At 39.9% G+C, this 23,442-nt stretch overlaps 3 protein-coding genes across 3 annotated transcripts in view; 2 read left to right on the top strand and 1 right to left on the bottom strand.

Moving 5' to 3' along the window:
* The first annotated feature begins 14,365 nt into the window (after window positions 1-14,365).
* On the top strand, window positions 14,366-15,627 carry LOC6641377 (transmembrane emp24 domain-containing protein 1). The gene is made up of 2 exons (XM_002064333.4): window positions 14,366-14,445; window positions 14,519-15,627. The coding sequence occupies exons 1-2, from the start codon at window positions 14,443-14,445 to the stop codon at window positions 15,239-15,241; spliced, it is 726 nt and encodes a 241-aa protein (XP_002064369.2). The 5' UTR covers window positions 14,366-14,442; the 3' UTR covers window positions 15,242-15,627.
* A 418-nt stretch (window positions 15,628-16,045) lies between these two features.
* Window positions 16,046-16,686, bottom strand: LOC6641376 (NADH dehydrogenase [ubiquinone] 1 beta subcomplex subunit 7). The gene is made up of 2 exons (XM_002064332.4): window positions 16,604-16,686; window positions 16,046-16,520 (listed from the first exon to the last, which is right to left on the bottom strand). Exon 2 carries the CDS (start codon window positions 16,517-16,519, stop codon window positions 16,163-16,165), a length of 357 nt encoding a protein of 118 aa, XP_002064368.1. The 5' UTR covers window position 16,520; window positions 16,604-16,686; the 3' UTR covers window positions 16,046-16,162.
* Window positions 16,687-17,168: 482 nt separating this feature from the next.
* LOC6641243 (E3 ubiquitin-protein ligase highwire) overlaps window positions 17,169-23,442 on the top strand; it is a 47,101-nt gene continuing 40,827 nt past the window's right edge. Inside the window, exons 1-9 of the mRNA XM_015178588.3 lie at window positions 17,169-17,426; window positions 17,707-18,814; window positions 18,874-19,260; window positions 19,322-20,432; window positions 20,494-21,157; window positions 21,224-21,363; window positions 21,432-21,967; window positions 22,030-23,077; window positions 23,143-23,394. Of these exons, the coding sequence (XP_015034074.2) occupies window positions 17,356-17,426; window positions 17,707-18,814; window positions 18,874-19,260; window positions 19,322-20,432; window positions 20,494-21,157; window positions 21,224-21,363; window positions 21,432-21,967; window positions 22,030-23,077; window positions 23,143-23,394 (5,317 nt within the window). The 5' untranslated portion in view covers window positions 17,169-17,355. The remainder of the gene's footprint in view (window positions 17,427-17,706; window positions 18,815-18,873; window positions 19,261-19,321; window positions 20,433-20,493; window positions 21,158-21,223; window positions 21,364-21,431; window positions 21,968-22,029; window positions 23,078-23,142; window positions 23,395-23,442) is intronic.

The raw sequence follows: 23,442 nt of genomic DNA, 5'->3' as shown, positions 1-23,442 counted from the left end.
TCAGCGTTGGCGAGACAAGCTAGTTAACTTTTTTTTTTCGCATCTGATTAGCGGTGGATGCTGAAAAAGAAAAGCGGAGCATAAATAAAGTTGAAAAGAAGACGAAAAAAAAAAAAAAACGTAATGTATTTGTAGTCGTATAAGGTTTTTGGGAATACCTTATCCCATATTCGTCTTATATTTATTTATTTCAAATTATAATCTACCCTTTAATATAATAATTCGTTACTTTTTTCTCATAATTATATGCAAAGAAAACTATGATACTTAGAGACATCGACGTCGTTTTGCCTATATCGGGACGAGAGAGAAGTCGTTCATGTTGCATTTGTGTATATAAGGTTAAATCAACATATTTGCCTGGTGAAGTAATTGAGTTATACTAACCAAAACTGCGACCACTACAGTGAAAATACGTGTTAGCACATAAAGATAACCAAGTTTAATCTTTGAGAAATCTCATATGGAATTTTAGAGACTTTTTACAGTTAATTAGACAAAAGTATGGATATTCTGGCTTAAAATATTTAAAAATTATAAAATTTTCAAAGAATTTCGATCTTCAATAACGATTTTCATCAGAGTTTCCTCTGCAATGGCTGAGCTAGATCCGCCATAGATCACCCATTTCAAGTTGTCCTTAGTTTAGTCATAGACTTGCTTTATGAAATGAACTTTCTTATGTTGGCAGCTTGCAAATCTTGAAAATCCCGAAAAATTAAGTAAAAAACCTTTGGATATATTCGTTTTCTACATCAAAAATGTTAGGAAAGTGTTGGTAAACCAAAATAAATGTATTTCTACGGTCATAAATCTTTTTAAAACCGGGAAATCGTTTTGAAAAGTTATTGAAAATCGAACCCAGATAAAAGATAGTTTTGAGATAGGTTTACTTATTTGTGGCATCATTTGGATCTCTCAATGCTGATCTTCACTGTAAATACGCATGTTCATATAGGCGAAACGTTGTTGTTGTTGCCACTCAAAGAATGTGGGTTGCAAAAACAAAAACCTAAAGTGGTTTTTAATGAAATGTACCGCGAGAGTGTATAAGTTGTGGTTGGACTTGTATATTGGCGCCCACACTTCCATTCAAACACACACACACACACACATACAGAGGGAATCCAGGTGGCGGGGCTGGCCACGTTGCGCTTCAGTGCCGTCAGCTGGGCTTGAAGTACTACCAAGTCCGTACGTACATATATATATAAAGATATTGTCTGCGTGTGAACGACGTCAATTAAACCAAACTGAACTGAAAAATTCAAATAAAGATGCCATTTCTTCAAGCATTTCTCCTGCCTCCCTTTAATTACACAAATTGAAAAGCGCCGCACACACACGTACTTAGAGAGTGCGCTATGTGTGTGTGTGTGTGGGTGTGTTGGTGGGTGGGTGTGTTATCTTTTACTATATATACTTGTAGTATAGAACGGTGCGTGCAACAGGGGATGCCGCACCCGGGAATACAATATCGTTGAGATTTTTCGAGACAAGCATTCTCGCGTGAGGCATGACTCTAACGCATCCGTCAACATGATGACCAAGCATACATATTTATATATACATACATATACATATGTATGTATAGACATGCATAGATTATGTATGTGTATTTACATACATGTGTTGTGTAATGACTTTAACTAGCCACACGAAATGGATTTTTCATAAAGATAGTGTGGTAGGAGCGGTTCCAGGACCTAAGACTAATGTAATAAACGTTTTTTGTTTTTGTTTTGTTTTTATAACTATCATTCCCTTAAGCTATGTTTACATATAGTTTTGATCAGCATCTACTAGGACTAGTGACAGATCGTCGGGTGGGGGAAATGAGGTAAATTTGTACTATAAAACTGGTGAAATTTCAATATTAAAAAAGGATTTTCCCTCCAAAATGTCTAAAATATACAATTTTGGGGAATGTTCGCTCAAAACTCAAGATTATTATTAGACTTGAAAATTTCATATATTTTTGCTCTTGGTCTTTTGACAGTATAAAGACTTAAATAAAGTCATATAAAGGCAACTACTTCAACGGGAGACCGATATTGGCCTCTTCTTCTTTATCTTGGGCCCCTTCAACTGATTCGGGAAACGCCTTTTCGAAGACAGCTTCCGTTCGAGAAAATTTATCTGCTGCTGTGTAGTCAAATTTCACGATGAATGAAGAAAAATGCTATCAATATGAAAGACTTTGACGTCCAGACTTAACCCATGCCGACAACAGAAACTCTTTTTGTATTGTGTTTTGGTGTTATCATGGGACTATAAATACATCTGTGAACACATACCCCACATAACAATTTCCTAACAGCCTATAAATAATCATAAACAATAAATTCACTAACTTACTGATAAATATGAAATTCTGTTGAATCTATAAAAGAAATCGGTATACATATGTATAGAGCAACGATGGCCACGTAGTGGCTCTTTTGGCTCCCGTGGCTCTTTACCGGCAGAGGCTGGGCAGAGAAAAAGGTCACTTTTGCGAGTCGACGCACACAAAAATTTGTGTGCCTCGAGTTTTATGACGGGTCATAAAACGACCTTTTTTGGGTCGAGCGAGCGATCGTCGTCGAACTTGTGGGCAGAGAGACGGACAAGTCCCGAATTTTACGGGGAGGGGGAAAAAGGTCGCGATCTCGAGCTCGCAACTTGTGGGCAGAGAGACGGACAAGTCCCGAATTTTACGGGGAGGGGGAAAAAGGAACGCGATCTCGAGCACTCATCAAAAACAACCCTTATTTTTACTTGTCCCTCACTCCCTCTGCCCACAAGTTGCGAGCTCGAGATCGCGACCTTTTTCCCCCTCCCCGTAAAATTCGGGACTTGTCCGTCTCTCTGCCCACAAGTTGCGAGCTCGAGATCGCGACCTTTTTCCCCCTCCCCGTAAAATTCGGGACTTGTCCGTCTCTCTGCCCACAAGTTCGACGACGATCGCTCGCTCGACCCAAAAAAGGTCGTTTTATGACCCGTCATAAAACTCGAGGCACACAAATTTTTGTGTGCGTCGACTCGCAAAAGTGACCTTTTTCTCTGCCCAGCCTCTGCCGGTAAAGAGCCGGCTCCCAAGTTAAATTTCCGTGGCCACCCTTGGTATAGAGTAAACACTATGGACATAGATAAATACGAGTGAATAAGTCAGTTTTAGATTTCAAATTAAATTTCAACTAATGTTTGCAAGGCAAAGTAATGGGGGGGACCTCCAATTTATTATATATACATACATATATATATATATGGATATGAATCATTCCATTCAATTCATGACTCGGACTTGTGGCTCAATTTCAATTCCATGTTATGAGGGAATGAATCATTCAACCCCAACTCAAATTGATTTGCATAAAAACGTACAAAAAAATAAATACGAAAACAAAAACCGGAAAGATGTTTAATGTAAAAATGTTTGTCCGTCTCATAATAATAAATAAATAAATATTTTAACAAAAATTATCAACAATAATTGTGTGTGTGTGTGTGTGTGCGTGCGTGTGTGTCTGCGAAACCGTTTGTTTAAGCTTAGAAAGCCTGCACCTAATAACAATCAGCCATCATCAAAACCGAGAAAAAGAATCAACAATCTCGAGTCTGGCCTCCACTTTCAGCCGCCATTGTTGACAGTTACGTTTTGAAAAATAACAGAAAAACAGAAAAAGAGAAGCAACAGCAGCGGCACAGAAGAAGTCACAGCTCTCAAATGTATAAAGAAAATAGAAACAAAAAAAGACTCGTTTAACGGAAATACAATTAAACACCGCCAAACAGTTGATTAGAAACCGAGTATAGTGAATATTCGAATTTCTCGTTGTGAAGGAAACATTTTATAATTTTCTCAATATTAAAAAGGATTCTAGTTTTAATCCTTTTCAAACAATAAAATCTATTGATATGGACTGAAAATCAAATTTCATTGAAAATTTAGTCAAAGTAAAGTTCAGATATCAAACATTCTTCTATAACTGATTCGTTGTCAGAAATTTGCATTAAAACTGATTAATATGATTTTAAGTAGTTGTAGTTTCTATTATTGCTTCCAAAACTGCATTTATTTATTCGAAAATTTTTTTAAAATTACTTTTAAATTTTAATTTAAGTTTCGATATACATATATATCTTAGTTATTGTTTCCGATTTCAAACCATTGTTTCAATGAATCTGACTTGAGACCTGTTTTCGCTTTCTTTCAATATCAAATCGTTTTGTCTTTTAGTGAGTAGAATGAAATATTTTACATTTCATTACTTTTTTGAAATATTTCTCTATTATTCTTAAATATGTTCAAAACTATTCTTTAGCAATCAAGTAGAAAATTGAATCGTAACTATATAAAACATGTTTTGCATTCAAAAAAACAAAAATATACCAAAATTATTTGAAAACTTGGCAACTCTATTTCAAACTCATCTTCCGATTCGAAAATAATTGATATTTGACTCGAAATTTAAAACAGCAAAAAAAATTCAAAAAAGTTGTTGAAAATCTGTCGAGAACAGTTCCAAATCACTTTTAAAACTTTTGAAAAACACTTTCGAATCGAAGTTCGAATTCTAATAAAGTCTAGACAACTTTCTTTAGTACAGGGTAAATCGATGTCTCGCAGTCAACATATGGAATTTGTGTGTTTTTGTATTTGACCCTACTGAAAACGAAATAAAAGATTAGCCAAAATAAATTCGCATAACGAGATGAGAAAAGGAGAAGGAGAATGAGAAGGCGAAGGAGAAAAAGAAGGCGACAAAGTCAATGTATTTTCTTGGATTTCTTTTACCCTAAAATATATTTTGATGGTATATTCGTTTGGGCATGGCAAACATTTCGTTTTAGTCAAAAGAAAGTTCGAATATATAATTTTCTAAAACATTTTCGAAATTAATTGAAGCTAAAAAGTTGAAAAACTTGAAGAAATTTTAAAATTGTCACAAGAAATGATGATTAATTCGAACGATTGTCTATATGTTAGTTTCGATTTCGATTTTGAGCATGAAATATAACTATTCAAGAGACAGCAGACATATATGGAATTATATAGCAAGGGTATAGAAAATTTGGCATTGTCGACAGTTTTGGTTAAATTTTGCATTAATTTTAGTTTGTTTTGTTTTTTTTGTTTTGTTAATTATATTTTTGTTTCTCCCATATTGTTGTTGTGCCTTTTTTTTGACATTGAGCTGTCGTCGCCGACTTCGATGTGACGTCAACGTCGACTGCGACAGCGACTGCGACAGAGGCTTTAATTTGCTGCCCATTTTTGGCCGTTGGCATTTTGAAAAAAAGCTTCTCTCTCTCTTGCTATCTGTCTTTCTCTGTTTTTAAATAAAAATGTTTTTTGTTTTCTTTCCAAAAAAAGTGAATACAACGCAATTTAGTTTATTTTTGTTGAATATTTTTGAGTAAAGTAAAAAACCAAAGGATCATCTCAGCGAGTACAGACCATCATATTTAGTTTAGAAATCCCAACCGACCTTGACATTATTGAGCTAAAAAGACAATTGGCCAAAACAAAGTCGAAAAATTCAACTATTTTTCAAAAATCGAGCGGAAACGCAAAAAGACGTTGACCATATACACACACAACGAATTGTGGGTGTAACCTAAATGGGATTGATTCAAGACACAGAGGGAAGGGGGAGATTGAGATCGACATCAAGAGAGAGACACATAGAGGGATATCAAAATCCAAACTTTGAAAGGGTATACGAAAGATATTGAAAAAGTTACAACTTGAGCTAAACAAGCTCTAAGTTTGCCTTAACCGCTCTTGCCTTTTTAATTTGAAAAGTATTATAATTTTTTGTTTTGTTTATAGGGTAACTTTAATGCAATATCATTTTTGGTTTTACGTCTAAAACTCTTAAAGACATTGCATCCGCTGTGATCATTTTTATAGCGAGGGGAAGAGGAAACTACTACTTAGAGATACTATATATGGTATGTATGATCTGAAGCCGAATTTGGTCGCATAGAATGTCTGTTGACTTTTTTTGGTCTTGGGCTTACTCTACCTATACATACATACATATGTGTGTATGTGCGATAGATGTGCGATAGAGAGGAAAAAACAATTGCAATCAGCAAGACATGGACAAAATGACTTTCTAGGGTAACTTAAGTTAGGCCAGTCACCGATTTTTGTGAAATTTGAATATGTTGTACATTATCTCATAATTTACGTCTCTGTGAAATATTTCGACGCACTATTCCATAATTTTCTTATAAATCGCATTTGAAACTATCACTTCGTGAATAATTTCAGCAGAGTGGCGGATTGGTGGGTAGAGGCTCTACCTGTTGTTATGTTGGTAACCCTGGTTGAAAGTTTTCAACTAAACTTGGCAAGTTTGAAGTGATTATTACACAGATATAACACCAAGGACTTAACCTTTAGACTTACCTTCATAAGACTTAGACTAGATCAAGGGCGTTGATAGAATTCATTGATAGGAGCGAATCCCCTTGCAGAGTAGCCTAGAGAAAGAGACGTAGTATATATATTCTTGATCAGCATAAGAAGCTGAGTTGATTTAGACATGTCACCCTGACGTATTTAAGCTATTTCTACTTTTTGTGATGAGATAAATTTAAAAATTGTTCGGACTGGACCACTATATCAATTAATGGCTATAAAACCTTTATGAGTTTTACTAATGAGATGGTTTTTACTATGAATTATCATATCCCTAAATTTTAATAAGATTGACTAAGTATAACACAAATTATTGTCTATTTAAGACGGCTCTAGTTTCAAAATTGTCACCAAATTGGACAAGAATCTGTCATTTTCAGAAGGTAAAAACTTCTCAGTCTCTAAAATAGAATTTTGTCTTTAAATGATTTATGGACAGTTCTTAGAATAGACTTTATAATTATTATAAACAAAAATTGAAAAAAAACTGCAATGCCAAAGTGAAATTTGAAGAAATAATAATTAATATGGATAAATAAATACATTTTTGTTTTCTCAGTTTTCGTCTAGTTATAATAAAAAGTTATTGCTTTTTTTTTTGCAAACATTTCACTTTTATTTTGTTTATTGATTATAAATACATTTGTTTAAATCTTTGCAAAAATTAAATTGAACAAACATTTACAGTGTTAAGAGTGAGAGAGAGCGAGAGAGAGAGGGAGAAAGAGGAAACAAGATAAAGAAGACGCCAAACACTTTCACTGGCTAATTAGAATTTGGGTGAAGGCTTTGCGCATAACAAATGACAAAAAGACAAAAACAAAAAAAAAGACAAAACAAGACACAAAAATAAATAAACCAACAACAAAGCAACTACACAAAAATGTATTTTTGTTTTTTTTTCGTGGTGTATTCAATTATTAGGCTAATTTTTGCGAAAGTCCAAACTTTTTCAGTTTTTGATACCGTTTTTTTTTTTTTCAGATTTTGTTTCTCACAAAAAGAAAGCTTTTTCTTACCGTTTTCGAGAAACCGTTTGTGGGCCACAGTGAGTCAAGAGTTGAATTGAGTTGTTGGGAGTGCATTATGCAGTCGGATATCCCGAATTGCGGAAAAATTGACAAAAGTTACCGTTTGCTTTTGGAGACATTTTCATTATTGTTAACCCAGTTTGCTTTTATTTTCTTGTGTGACATAACAAACATCTTGTTTGAGTTGGATAATGTTAATTTCGAACGTTTTTCTATTCATTATAATGCATTGAGGCATTATTATACTGTTATACTCATTACCAAGTCACTAAAAGGGGTATATTTGTTTGCAATCCAAATACATGTGACTGTAGGATATAAATCAGAATCTCATCAAATATATTTCCCTGCCTCCTAACTTCGAATTGGTTGTATCAAAGGTTAAGAGCAAATTCGTATTATGTTTATTGTATTTTAAGTATCAATCATTATTTTTTTATGTTATGCATTAATTTGATTGGTTTTTTTGTTTTTTTTTTTTTTTTTTTTTTTTTTTTTTTTTTTTTTTTTTTTTTTTTTTTTTTTTTTTTTGTTTTTGTTTTTTTGTGTTTTTTTTGTTGTTTTTTTGGTTTTTTTTTTTTTTTTTTTTTTTTTTTTTTTTTTTTTTTTTTTTTCTTTTTTTTTTTTTTTTTGTGTGTTTTTTGTTTTTTTTTTTTTTTTTTTTTTTTTTTTTTTATTTTTTTTTTTTTTTTTTTTTTTTTTTTTTTTGTTTTTTTCTTTTTTTTTTTTTTTTTTTTTTTTTTTTTTTTTTTTTTTTTTTTTTTTTTTTTTTTTTTTTTCCTTCTCCTCTATCTTATACGTACATTTTCATTTATGAAAATCATATTGAAGGGTGTTGCAGGTAAGTAGCCCGTGTATTTCTATCAAGAGGGAGAGAGCGGGTAGGTTCTTATTTGATAATTATATATAATATAACGACATGTTATCGTCTTTGTGGTTGTGTGTGTGTGTGTGTGTGTGTGTATGTGAAAACCTTTTAGTAAATATTATTATTTTACTACAAATCATGAATCATTTGTAAATTATTTAATTATACATATAAATGATATCATTGCTTGTAATTTTTAAGAATTAACAAATGCTAATTTCTTGGCGAAACCCAAGCAAATGAAGATTTCAACTTAACTTTGCGATCAGTGACTATATACATTTTAGCTCCAAAGCGATTAATACTTGTTTGCACTCAATAAAAAGTTTGGTGACCCCGACGTTTTCAACATAACCTCTCATGGAATGAGGAAAATGGCATAATAAATGATCTCCCTTCAAAAGGGAAGCAAGATCACTTAAGATCTTCGAAAGTGCGGAATTTGGAGAAATAAAGATCTAAAGAAAAATGCATTCCACACATAACCTACAAATATTTTCTTTTCATTAAAGAAGAAGAAGAAGCTGAAGATGAAAATGAAGACGAGCTTCAAGGAAACAGAGCGTAACAAATTGCATTTCCATTTCAGAGTTTCAAAATGCATTAAGACAACAGTAAAAAAAAATGCATTTTGAGCAACAAAACGAAAAAGAAAGAAAGGAAACGAAAAAAAGAGTAGAAAAAAAATCAATGTTCATGACTCATCCAAAAAAGACTTTTCTCATCTTTTGTGAAAGTGACACGTGCGGCATTTCGGTGGAAAAAAATTAAAGCATTTGCGAAATGCCAAAATATATAAAATGGGCAAATGACCCGAACCCGGACCCGGACCCACCCAGGGCGATACAATTACCACCCCCGAAAAAAAACCGAAAAAAAGAAGAAATAAACGGGATAACTCAGTACATGGTTAGGGTAGGATGAGAATGAGAAATGAGGGTCGTTCTAAGCCTTGACTTGTCTCTGTCAGCAACCTTGAACATGTAACACTAGGCGGCGGTCAGGGGTGGCAGATGCGGGTAAGGGGTGGTTGCAGACACGACGCGCCATGCCAAGCCGGAAGTAATTCCCTGTCTCTCCATCCCATTCTCATTCCCATTCGCATTCCCATTCCTGTTTTAGTCCTGGGCCAACATGCATGCGAATCTTTGTATGTTGGCTTCGTATCTGAGTTTTTAGGTGTGGCCCTATGACAAGGGCGTGGGCTGGTGTGAATCAGCTGTTGTCCCTAATGATGGTGGTGGTGGTGGTGCCGCGGTTTTTGTGGTGGTGGTTTACTAATCAGTCGTTCAGTCCTTGGACAAATATGGGAGCATTCATTTTGGCTTGCTTTCCGGCTGATAATATATACATACACACATCCATCCATCCATCCATCCATCCATCCACATGTCTCCCAGATGTATTTATGTACTCAAGTGCTTCTCTTTCTGATAACCAACTTCAAGTACATAAGTGCATTTAACCAAAAAGAGAACTCTTGATGCACTCGCTCGCCTAAAGCGATCTGCAGCGACCTCTTGTGTCTCGTAGTGTTAATATTTTTCGTTTAAAGGGCGTGGCTGACAACAGTAAAAAGGGAAAATTCACTTAAGAAAATGACTCATGCAATAGAATAATTCCAAAATGGAATTTAACACTTCAAGTTTCCACGTAAGCTCCTCACACATACATACATAGAATGAGATAACACATACATACATACACACATGTGTATATGTATATGTATGTAGTATATCCACGTACTTGGCGAATGGTTTTTGCCATATCAGTTTACCAAATTGGCAGCTGTTTCCGTAACAAGGTAAAATGGGTGATTATGGAAAAAAGTTTCATCTTATTCAATAAACATATTTCGAGGGAGAGAGAGAGAAAGATCACTCCCCTCCCCCTGTATATAGCCAACATTATAGATCATATCAAACTTTGATCATCAACAGAAAGAAGAAGAAGAAGAAACGGAAACGTTTGGCCATTAAAAATGCCGCTCACAACAGGTGACAGTACATAAGAAACTTAAGAAAGGGAAAAGCTACATGTACATACCTATGTATGTATGTATTAATGTATGTAAAGTGAAGTTATGTTCATTGTTTAATATTCAAATCGCATACAATTCGAATGTTGGGAGAGAGGGAGAGAGAGAGAGAGGGATAGAAGAAGATGGGCAGCTAAATGGCGGCTATAAACGATTCCGTTTCCCATAATATTTCTTGTCGCAAAACTAAAAATGGAATTGACAAATGGATTGAAAGCAGACAAGGATATATGTATGTATGTACCTATGTATGTGTGTGTGTATGTGTGGGTGTAATGCCGGCAATTTTCGTTAGGCTGGGGAGGGGCAAGCAGTCAGGCAGGGCAAATGCACGCAATGTCATACATATATGGTCGATGGGTGCCTTAAGGGGGGGTGAGTAAGTTCAAGTTCAAATTTATTTTTATGATTTTTGTATTCTGCTTGTCAAACGTTTTCCGGTCTCTCTCTCTCTCTCTATATCTCCCTCTCTGTGTAATGGAGAGTAAGCCCAGCTTATGCTCATGCGCCCACTCAAGACTCTCTCTCTGTCAGTTTAACTCTTTGTTGTGCTCTCTCGCTCTATCTCTCTTTTATGCATTTGTATATACACTCTCTCTGCAGTGCAGCGAGCAGATACTGCATTTTACCAAATGCAATGCCAAATATGGTTATAGTTAGTCCAAAAATACCGCTTTGCCGGTCATCAACTTGTTCTCTCTCTCTCTGGTGGTGTCCCTCTTTCTCTCTTGTATTTTTTTTTCTGCGGCTCTTTCTCTTTTCATCTTTCTAACCATCACTCTTTGGTCCTATGCGACTGCAGTTTTTTAGGTTGGGTTTTATATGTATTTCGGTACATACATACATTTAGCTTCAAAGCGATCAATAATAATTGTTTGGGATCACCGAAAAGTTTGGTGACCCCGACGTTTTCAACATAACCTTTCACTTGCCTATGTTTGGTGCATCTGTACTATGTTTGTGTGTGTGTGTGTGTGTGTGCTTGTATGTGGGTCGCTTCATTCACAACTCTTAATATGGTCGTCTATGGATAGTATGTAACATGCTCTCGCTCTCCATATCTATCTATCTCTCTCACTCTCTTGTTTGTTACAAATATGTACTTATGTAGCTTTGGGTTTGTCGGTCTATAAAAAGTGAAAACTCCCAATTTTGGTTATTTTGCGTCTTGGAAAAGAGCTCAAAAAATATTGAAACCAGATTTGGTACGAAGGGGCAAAGTTCTGTTCTCGCTTAAAACATTGAAACTATAGATGAAATTCTGTAAAATTTATTCTGAAATCGGCTAAAAACTAGACAAATATCTTTGGGATTTTCAAGAACTCTGATGTAATTTTAAACTTTGCCTATGAGAAAGTGATATACATATGTATTTAGGATTTCGGTGTTTTAAAGTTTGATTCAAACCAAAAATCTGTCAAGTGTTCTGATAAGCTATAGCATCTCAATTTTGCAGCTGTTTTATCATTCTCTTGCCGGGTTGCAACCGCTCTCCTGAGAGCAGGACCTGGAGGGTGCTTTTTGCGGTGGTTGTTCCATTCAATTCGCCGCCAATTCGCATATATAACGGTATATATACATATGTACGTTTGAGTTTTAGGGGAAGTTTGTCCACAATTTAGGGGAAATCTACGGCGCTTGCGTCGCTCTTTGATGTTATTTCGTTTTTTCATTGCACGTGCAATTTTTCACATGTGTTTTCCCACATTTTCCGACTAAAGTGTTATGGTGGGGTGGGGAAGAGAAAGGTCGAGAAAAAATAGAGAGAGGAAGAGATAGAGAGAGATGAAAAGATGTAGTGAAAGAGGCCCGACCTTCTTCTTCTTCTTCTTCTTCTTGGTCTTCTTCTTGATATTATTGTTCTTGTGCCGCCGTTTTGTTTGCTAAGAAAATGTGAAGGTTAAAAGGCTTTAATTTTCTAGTTACATTTGTGTAATGTTTTTTTGTTTTGTTTTTTACTCTTTGCAACCTCAGCCGATATCAGTAGAATCGGAACAACAACACTTATAAGGCAATTATGTTCTAAGGAATGCCTACACATACATACATATGTACATACATACTTATGTATGTGTGCCTCTGTCTCTGTGCCTCTGTCTCTGTGTCTCTGTGTGCCTTTAGTTTGGGTGGTGATTGCTGTGCTAGTGGATGAAAAATATTGATAAGATGAGCATTTTTTCTTTCTTCACTACACTTGACTTGATTGTACATACATGAGTCATTTGGCAGATCTATTTAAGTTCGTGTGATAAGAGAGAGCACACAATATTACGAAAACTGAAATAGAGCTTACGCAAAATTAACCTGAACAAAGCGATCTTATGGCCAAGCAAGGTGACAAGGGCGTAGCCAGAAAAGGGGCAGAGAGGAACATCTTTAATTTGATATGAAATTTAGTTTAACTTTTGCTTTTGAATAAATTTATCGATATATGTTTTATTTTTGGGGATTCAAATGGTATCCCCTGTAGCCCCTCCTAATTTGAAACTCGGCTACGCCCTTGCAAAGAGATGGTATAAATTTCACGTGAAAGTTTAGAATCAATATACCGTGCATACATATATAAGTCATATCTTTATATATCTTTGTGATTTGCAAACAAAATTTCAGTTATCAAAAAGTAAGATAGTATCTCAAAGAGATTGTTAGTGGATTGTGGATTGTGGGGAAATATTTTCCACAATCCATATGAGAAAATGGTTTAGGTTCTTGAAGCAAAGATTGGGAAATGGTAGAGGACACTTTGAAGTCGAAATTCTGTTTAAGAGGCATTTTCAAATTATGCCAAATATGCTCTCTTTTTCACTCAAATTATATGGTATATGCTCAGTTTTTTTTTGGGGGGTATTTGGTATATATAATACAATCTAATCGAGTTTCTGTTTCGAGTTTCTTTTTTATCAACGTCACGCCGATTGGCGCACAGGCGTTGCCATGATAAGATTCTGATTCTCAGTGTTTCCATCAGGTGGGAGAATTGCGTAATCAGAAATGGCGACAAAAAAAGGAAATGAAACCAATAAAGTAATGATGATAAATATTATTTTGATAGGCGCCAAGTGAAACATGGTCAAGTGGGGTGGATGGGTAAAACAGTGGGCTATGGATTTTCGACGAGTTTAGCCCTGAAAAATCGTATATACATATAGATATGTATGTACATAGCATTCCATGTGATTTCGATGGACTATAAAGTTCCGCGTGAATGATTGGGTTGATTTTTTTTTTTTTTTGTTGTTTCGGGGTCTACATATTTAGCTTTTGTTGGTATTTTATGCCCATATATGGTCACAAGTTTCTGTGTCTTTGTGTGTGTGTGTGTGTGTGTGCGTGCGACAGTGTGTATGGATGTGTAATTAATTACCAAATTGCCATTTTATTGCATTTACGTTATTTTCTAATTAAATGCCAAATGCGAGAAAATTGACAAACAAAAAAGTAACACAACAAAAAACAGAAACAAACTAAAAGTAAAAATCGAAATGTAAATGAGACCAAGGCAAGGCGCCAAAAGGCAGGCCATGGACTATTTGAACTTATCAGGTATCAGACACACACACACACATTGAAATTTAGAGGGGGGAGGGTAATGTTGGGAAACCTTGGTTTCTAATTTTCATTGTCCGTTTCGTTTTCCCCTCAACTGGAACAAGGGCATGGGAATGTATAGGTGAATGTGTTATCAGAATCAAATGTCATTTCTTATAAGAAAGGAGCAAAATTTTTCAAATGCTAAACGGATTGACTAAAAGCGTATACATAAATACTCTTTTATTTTACAGCAGCATGAATTTAAAGCAAGATCATGACAGAAAGTACTAAAACTTTTCATATTTTGTTAGGTTTTCTGTTTAAGCAATTTCAAATTTAAATTCAAATAAAATTAGCCGTTGTAACAGAAACTGTGTTTTTTTGTGGCGCCACCTGGCGGAATTAAACATCCAAGTCGATTAATTATCGATAAGCTTTACTTCAATTGTGATCGTAGAGTGCGTTTTGGTATTTAAAAAAATCATCACATTTGGTCACACTTCAAAATTGTAATAACTTTTCAACTTTATTTATTCGACTCGGTTGTTACAAACAAAAAATGGTAGATTTTTTTGATCAGCAATGTTTTTGCCTTGGCATTATTTACTAATGACTCATTAATGCTCACAATGTAGGGAATGTTTGGCCCCCTTCCCTGGCTCAGTTTAGTTACGCTAATACTGATGACTGGACCCCAATTGGACTTAGTTCTGGCCTATGAGAAGGAAATGACGGTGTATGTGGATGCCGGTAAAATCGAGTGCCTTTATCATAGCGTGAAGCAGGGCGAAACAATTGATTTCGAGTATCAGGTAATCGATGGCGGTCATGGAGATTTGGATATCAGTTTTGCCTTAATGGATCCCGTTGGCCTGCTCATTGTGAGTGACTATAAGAAGCCGGAGAACATCCATCGGCACACCGTGGAGAAGGAGGGGGACTATCGTTTCTGTTTCGACAATAGTTTTAGTATGTTCAACCGAAAGACTGTGTTCTTTGAACTGATAGTGGAACGCGAAGGTGAGCCAAATCATGGTGATCAGCAGTGGAACGAGGTGGACGAAATGGCCGGCCTCTCGCCCGATGAGTACTACGACATGAAAGTCCAGGATATTATGGACTTCACTGGACGCATTCGATTGCAATTGACCAAGGCACGTCAAATGCAGGATATGCTGCGTTCCCACGAGGCGCGCGATCGCAACTTAGCGGAAGCGAATTTCCAAAAGGTCAACAATTGGTCACTCATCCAAATAAGTGCCATGGTCGGTGTTGGTTTCATACAGGTTTTCATGCTGCGCAGCATTTTCAGTACCAATGGACGCATGTATTTGCTGTGGCGTAAATTGGGAATTTGATGCCGATGCGGATCATGACAATGCTTGTTATGGGAACCATGCCCAGTGAGTGAGATGAGTTGAGATGAGTTTTTCCTTGTACACCAAAGATGTAGATGTGGCCAGAATGGCAAAAGACGCGCCCAATTAGCCCAAATGCTTGCCATTATCAGTTTCAGTTTAGTTAACTAGATCATTTATCTATATATACACAAACTTTATATTTCATAAAAGATAAGAGCGTGTGTGCATGTGTGTGTGTATGTGTGGTTGAATGTGTGCATGAGTGTGTGTATGTGTGTGTGTGCGGAATGCTCATTGTTAAAAATCAAAGCAATTGTAATTCTTACAAATTTATTAAGTAAATTTATTATCATAAATAAAAGAGCAAAAAAATTAGCAGAAGTATTTCAGCTGCTCCTTCATTTTATCCTATTTAATTTTGAATGCGAATCTTGAAAATGATCCGAATGCATTCCATTTTGAATATTTTAAATTGTTTCTTGAGAAGATCCAACATAATTAGACTGCAACTGATTGCATTCTAATCAATTACTTTGGCAAGAAGAGGGCGATCAGCGACGATATCAATCAATAAATTATCATAAGAAATTTCTTTTGTGTTTCAAGAGATTCTTGAGATTTTCCAACTTAGTGGTAAATCATTTCATTCTCTAATAGGGCAAATGATGTCAAGAAGGGCTCAAATTTGGAACATTCTTTGGGTTAAATCGATTTCTGACACTATTCCGAGTAATGCAGAGTGGGATACTTTTCTTTTCGATGATTTCCGGCTGTTAAAAACCACAAATGGAATCCATATTATTTACTAGCAAGGGTATTTATTCCAATTTATCGCATTTAATCGGCTCCAACAAAGAGAGAGAAAAAAAAAAAATATTAATTATAACCACCAGTTAGTCCCAGTACGATCTGTAGTCTCTAGGCAGCTGCTTTGTCCAGACGCTTCTGACGCTCCAGCAGACGACGCTCGCGTTCGAATTCCTTCATGCGGAGCACATAATCCTCGTATTCGCAGGTCAAGTACTCGTGCTTCTGGTGCGCACACTGATACACAAAGGGGAACTTGTCGGACCGACAGGCCTGATAGGCGATCAGCTTGTGGGCACAATAGTCACGGTCCTCCAATGGCAGTTTGGCTGATTCCATTTCCTCTTTGGTGGCAATCATGACGCGTTCCTTGCGCGCCCCGAATCCCAACATGGGATCAAAACTGGGCACCACATCCGGACCGGGCGTCACATCTGGTTTCAGATAGTGATTCAAAGCGTTGCCCATGCTGCATGGTGGGAGTAAATAGAATTGCTTAATTAGCTTTGGCTTGGACAAATCAGAATGGAATTAATAATGAAAATAAATTACGTAAAATGTTTCTTCTGGCGACACTTTTGTTGTAGACGATTGACAGCTGCTTCTACCGTGGAGGCTGCCAACTTGGGGAAAAAAATAATGCCCGGCCAACAAGGGTTTATCAACACTATCAGCTGTTCAATTTGTGACATCCAATGATGCCGATAGTTTTTTTTTAAATTTCTTGGCCAATTGGAATCTTGGCCAAAAGCAGAGTAATACAGGTTGACTACGAACAAATATTTTTATTTATTTTAATTTTAAATTATGCCCAACATTTCTAACTGTATCATGACTATGAAAGTTATAACTATAACTAAAAAAAAAAACTATCGATACATTTTCAAATTTTGTTCGTGTCCATCTCCAGGCGGTTATGTCCTGTTACGCCAGCGTTGCCACTCATTCAGTTGGTTGCTTTCATTGTTCGCGGCGGCTGGCGCTCCCGTTATAAATAGGAAATAAAATCAGCAAAATAATACACAAGAAATATGTATTAGTCAAAGCGCCCCCCGCAAAAAGCCAGCAAAATAGTTAATTCTTAGTTATTTTAATTTGTACAATATTTTTTTTTTTTGTTTGCGCTGTGCATTTAAGCGTTAATGTTTGTGCAATAAAACGAAAAAGTTAGCCAAAGAAGAGGATATAAAAAATTGCATATTGGTCCGTGTCGAATAGGTCGGGTCGTCGTCGTTGTCCGTCGTCGGTGTGTATATAGTCAAAATCGATTTTGTCACTAGTGTGTGCGGGTTAAAGTTAAAGCTATGGTCGGTCTACTAAATCCTATGAAATATGGCGATCATTTCTATGAATTATACACGAATAATACACGCAGGTAAAATCCTTTCCGACCCTGTCAGGACAAAGACAATGCTGATGTGGGTTAGCATTGTCGTCGTCGGCTAGAGGGGGGTTGAAAAATCGATCGATTTTGCTATGCCTTCCAACCCCTAATTTGAACCGGAGGGGGGTTGTTCAGATTGGGCGGTCATTTGAAATATCAAAACAGTGTGGCAGCTCTGTCAGCTGCTAATCAGCTGTTTGCTCGCGACCTGCATTAATACTGCTGCTGCTATTCGAATTTGAATTTGTCGTTTTTTTTTTTTTTATTGTAGAAAATTGCAAAATGAAAGAAAAGCTCTTACCAAGCGCAAAAGTCGCAAAGAGAAATCCGCTGCAGCATTGGCAGCTGCTGCTGCTGTCCTGGATGGAGGAGGGAACTTATTGGGCGGCATTGTAAATCCTTTGGATCCGCCTTTGGTCAAAGAGCAATTAATGTTAATAATGCCCTCGTTCCCGGTGGCGCACATTGAATTGGATCCGAATGCCTCAAAGTTTGCTGTCTTCTCGGCCATTCGGTCCACAGTGCTGGAGGCCGAGACCCGCTATGCCTTGTTCCATGACGGCAATGGTGCGGCTGGCGGAGCAGCTTTAAAGAAGTGGTCAGGCAATATGGGATCCTCCTGCTGCTTGGTCTGTGCGGGCAGTTGTATGGTCAGCAATCTGGTGGATTGCTCTTGTCATGCCCCAGCCGCGGGCATAGCTGTTGGGGCCGGAGGAGCAGGTGCTGCTGGCGGGGCAGCCGCTGCTGGCGGAGCAGGTGGCGCGGGAGCTGGTGCCGCTGCAGGAGCAGCTGCTGCCGGGGCTGGTCAGGCCGACAAGCGCACACGTCGCGATAGTGCCAACAGTGATGCCGATTCCGATATCGAGGAGCCCGTCGAGCGGGAGCCGGTGTACGCCACAGTTCCTCTCATCGTGGGGGCTGGCCTGCGGAGTTTGTTCGAGCTAATAGCGGATGCTCGACACATTCAGCCGCTGCTCTGCACCAAGGCTCTGAAGGCATTGCTCGATGTCATCCAAGGTCAGCAACCAGAGTCGTTTAAACTTGAACCGGAAGAACTTATAAATCCCCTGTACGATTTACTGCTCGATCTGGCCACAATGCCGGCGGCTTTAAGCTCCACCACCGGAGCCGAGGCCAATTGGTCGGCTATGGCCTGTGCCGCCTTGCTGGGACTTTGCATTGCTCGCGGCGATACGGGCAAAATGCTAAAGGCCATTGCCGCCATGTTAATGTCGCCGCGTCAGCTGTCCGCCCAGATAGTTCAATTGCCAGCCGTGTTGGCTGCACTGCAGCATACGGTGGTCAGTGCCGCTCTGAATAAGCCGACGCGTCCGGATTTCCATAGTCATGGTGTGCCGCACAATTCCCTTGTGGATGAGGTGAACAATTGTCTTAAGACTTGCCCACAATGATTCTACCCAATATACATATTTTCTAGTTCTCACTTAAGCTGCCATCGTCCACATCGTCAACGGCCTCCTCTGCCGCTCCGGCCATGGCTTGTGATGGGGTGTTTCTATATTTGTTACATGGCGGAGTTTTACTTAAAATTGGCACTGGATTCGGCGGCTCATACAAAGGGCATGTGTATGCCCAAAACGAGGATTTCAGTCGTGAGCGTAATCCCTGGCTGGGCTACAGTGGAGGCCAACTATACTATCGCCGGAATTGCCGTCGAAATGCCGATCAGTTGCAAATGGTCGGCCTCGACACACTGGCCCTGAAAACGATGAGTCCATTGAACATGTTGCCCATGCGAGAGGGTCTGAACTATGTCCTCTTCACGGACGACGATTCGTTGCATGCCATTTGCAGTAATCGAGATGTAAGTGGGATTCATTCCCTCTGGGAGGCAGCTCATTGTATGTTTCTTCTCTACTTTGCAGGACACTTTGGTGGTGAAGAAACTGAATCTCTATCATAATAGCTACAGCAGCGATTCACCGCCATTCGAGTTGCCGCTCCAGTTGGCCAGGAAGAAGTTTCGCACGTTAGGCTATGCTGCATTCGAGGATGAGCTACTGAATCAACATCAAATCCAACGTATACAATCGGCTCATAACAGTTTCGAGCCCAAGTTGCCGGCTCCTTGTCGTGATGCCGATGTAGACGTCCTCGGGATGGCTTGTGGCAAGGAATTTGGCTTAGTGCGTGCCAGTAATGGGCGTGTCTACTACTACGGCAAGTCGGCGGCCTTGGGTCTCAAGTGTGTCGGCCGCACGCCAACGCTGAAGCTAACCGAATTGATAATATCGAAAGCTGCCCATATTGTCCATGTGGCAGTTGGTCATGATGGCATCCATGCCTTGCTGGTCAACGATGATGGCACTGTTTATTTTGCCGGAACAGCTCGTCGTGGCGAGGATGGCGACAGCAGCAAAAATCGCCGTCAACCGAAGGCAGTTAAGCCAAAGAAAATGACCAAAATCGATGGTCATGTGGTCGTCCATGCTGCATGCAATAATGGAACTTCGGCATTTGTCACCAAAACGGGCAAACTAATCATGTATGGCAAGGATACGGCCCATTGTGATGCCATGGGATTTGTAAGCGAATTGCTGGAGCAGCATATAACCAAAGTGGCTCTGGGTAAAGCGCATTGTGTGGCCCTAAATGCCAAGGGACAGCTCTTCTCGTTTGGCTTGAATAACAAAGGACAATGTGGTCGTGTCTTTAATAAACTGATGCCCGTCAAGGATGTGCCCAGTTCATCGTCATCGCTGGCCTATGCCAATCTCTTGGCCATGGACAAACGCCTGAAAGTGGATTTCTCCACACTCTGCGACTACGATGATCACAACCTCGTCCAGGGCCAGTGTCGTGTCTGTGTTCTCTGTCGCGAATGCACGGGCTATAATGTGAGCTGCGTTTCCGCTCTGAATGTGCCCCTAGAGCAGCGTTTGGCTGGCAGTATTTGTCCCTGCGGACACGGAGATGCTGGCTGTGCCAAATGCGGCCTGTGCTCGGCCTGCATAGCTCTCCAGGAATCCGAAATCAGTAAGCTTACACATTTAACCATTTAACCATTGATTTAATAAACTTCTGTCCCCATTTTTAGTGGATGCAAAGGTGGAGTGCCAGCCCCGTCCGCAACGCTCCAAGACATTGATTATGCGTCCGCGGAAGGAGAAGAAGGCCAGCGAATTGGAAACTGGTGCCGCTGGTGGCAATGGCGGTGCTACACCAACTGACATCGATAAAGACCCACCACGTGTTGCTCCATTGGCGCCGCAAATCCTGCAATTGCCCACTGCCTCGCCGGTAGTTCAAGTGGCCTGCGGTCTATATCACACGGTCGTCTTGACTCTAGCCGGTGAGGTATTCACCTTTGGCAGCAATCAATATGGTCAATTGGGCAGTGGCGATCTGCAGCCAGTCAGCGGTCCTGTGCGAGTACATGTTCAAGGAGCCATCAGTCAAGTGGCTGCCGGCAGCAATCACACGGTGCTATTGACCCACAAGGGAATGGTCTATACGTTCGGCAACTATCAGAAGGGTCAACTGGGTCGTTTGCCCAGTGATTATGGCCAGAAACCGATGATACCAACAACGGTGGAAGAGGAGCCAACAGGCAGTATTATTTCCGGAATCCCAACACCAGAGCCAGCTGGCATTCTACCTGGTGGTTCCAAGGAAAATATACCCATGATGTCCAACGTGCCAGTCTGTGGACTCACTCAGAGGCAAAAATTTCTATGGAATTGTGCACCCGGACCTGTTTTGTAAGTGAATTGGAATCGAGAGGAATGTGGCAAATGTGTTATCTTTCTCTTTCTCTTTCTCCTTAGCGGATTGGGTCCCACGTATGGCAAAAAGGTCACCTGGATAGGAGCCAATGGCGATCAGACATTCATTAAGATTGACGAATCTCTCATAACAGCCCAAATGCTGCCCAAAATGCATGTGGTGGCCAATAAGAAGACCATTCGTAAGTGTTCATCATGTCAATTCGTTGCCGTTCGCCTCTTTGAGTGAATCTATGTTGTATCCTTCCAGTGCTTATTCCAAGCATACATTTATCCTTCCACACATTGACCATCAATCGACGTGACGGCAGCTGCACAGCCCATTACAGGGATCAGCAGAATTTTTGTGATCTAATGCAAACGCAACCGTCGCAAACTCAACCGGAAATCAATCGAAATGTGGACACGCCGCCCCTCGTGGCGGCTGAATCGCCACCTGTGCTGGTGTCTTCAGTAGCATTGGCTGCCACAGCCGGAGTGCCCATCAATGAGCACATGTCGCGTAGTATGCATGAGGCAAGAAATCAAATATTCGAAGAGCATCATCAATCGGCGGAATCATCTGCTCCCGGAGTGGCAACAGGGGCAGGGGCGGCGTCATCGCAGCGTCAACAGCGTCGCTTGAGAAGCGCCTCACGCCAAGAGTCACCCACAGAGACAACACCACCATCCCAAATAGCCTTTGCCATGGATCCAAGTTACAATGTTCTTTGGGTCTTTGATGGCTTGGCCAAAAAACTGCGTTGCCACAATGTGGTTGCCAGCGATATTGCTGAGACTGATGTGGTGAGTTTTATCTCATTCCAAAATGGTAATTAAACTAAATCTGTTCCTCCTGCTCCTTGTAGAATGCAGCCAACTATCGAGCTTTGCTTTCGCCAGAGCTATCACTACCAATTAAATCAGATGCACGAGTCTCCCGCTCGCAGGCATCGCTCAATCTGTTGGCCTGTCTGGACATATTGACATCGGCGCAGGATAATATACCCGGCTGCTTTGAGCAGGTATTGCCGAAGCAGCCGCATCAGACCACAGAGGCCCAGAGTGGCGAGTATCAGGTGGTCAATCGTTTCGATAACTTTGGCGGCGGTTGGGGCTATTCCGGGCATAGTGTGGAGGCCATTCGATTTGCTGCCGATACGGATATCGTAATCTGTGGCTTTGGCATGTTTGGCGGACGCGGAGAATACAGCTGCAAACTGAAGCTCTACGACCTCGGATCCGATGGCGGTGGCTACGAGAAGGAGGGCACTCTGATCAGCGAGACCAAGGAGGTACCCTACGAGTGTGCCGCCAGGAGTAAACATCACATTCTGCTGCCAAAACCTTTGAATGCTGCAGCCGGCAGATGGTATTTGGTTTGGGCACGCATTGCCGGCCCCTCCTCCGATTGTGGTTCATGCGGCCAGGCTTCAGTGACCACCGAGGATCAGGTGGTGTTCAGTTTCAAGTCCAGCAAGAAGGCTAACAATGGCACCGATGTTAATTCCGGACAAATTCCAGCCATTCTGTATCGTCTGGTTACCCAAGATTGCAAACAGACGCCGGCGCCCCTCGATGCGGATCCCGTGCAGCGTATTTCGCGCGCCTTTGCCAATAGCGTGAGTCGCGAGTGCTTTGAGAGTCTGGTCGTCCTGCTCAGTTGGTCCTGGGAGAGCTTCAAGACCCAGTTGCGGGAGCAACGCGATCGCAGCCGTCCTCTCCAGCTGCAGCAAACTCTGCAGTACTTGGGCTATGTGAATAAGTCGTGTCTGCGTCTCCTGCGCAAATACACCAATGAAATATATCCACAGCGCTCGAATGCGGTGGCAGCGGCCGCTGTGGTGGCCGCCCAGGCTGGCAGCTCCAGCATGGTGGCAGCTGCTCTCTCCAAACTCCAGGCTAAGGCGGGCAAGGGTAAGCAAAGGACTTCATTTACTTGATTTGGTCTCATTTGGCATTTGGTATGAATTTTTCTCCAGATAAAAACTCACCCCGAGTGCTTAGTAATGCCGCCGCTGTGGTTAAATATTTTGGTGAGGCATCGGCGGCAGCTGCCACGGCCATGGCCTCGATAGGAGGAACTGGTGGTGGTGGCGCGGGTTCCACCACGCCCATGGCCCGTAAGACCAACATGGAGAATATTCAATTAGCCGAATGCATTGGCAATGTGCGAGCTCTATTAATTGGTATATTTTGTGATGACATCTTCAAGGACATTGCCACAGATGAGGGTGAGTTCCATCCGATTATATTTAACTATTAGTTCACCTAATTGTCTG

The sequence above is a fragment of the Drosophila willistoni genome, assembly GCF_018902025.1.
Source record: "Drosophila willistoni isolate 14030-0811.24 chromosome XL unlocalized genomic scaffold, UCI_dwil_1.1 Seg141, whole genome shotgun sequence".
Lineage (NCBI taxonomy): Eukaryota > Metazoa > Arthropoda > Insecta > Diptera > Drosophilidae > Drosophila > Drosophila willistoni.
This window is presented reverse-complemented; position numbering and strand designations above follow the sequence as displayed.

Coding starts and splice junctions, on each gene's coding strand:
- LOC6641376 (XM_002064332.4), bottom strand. CDS start 16,519: ATGGGCAACGCTTTGAATCACTATCTGAAACCAGATGTGACGCCCGGT.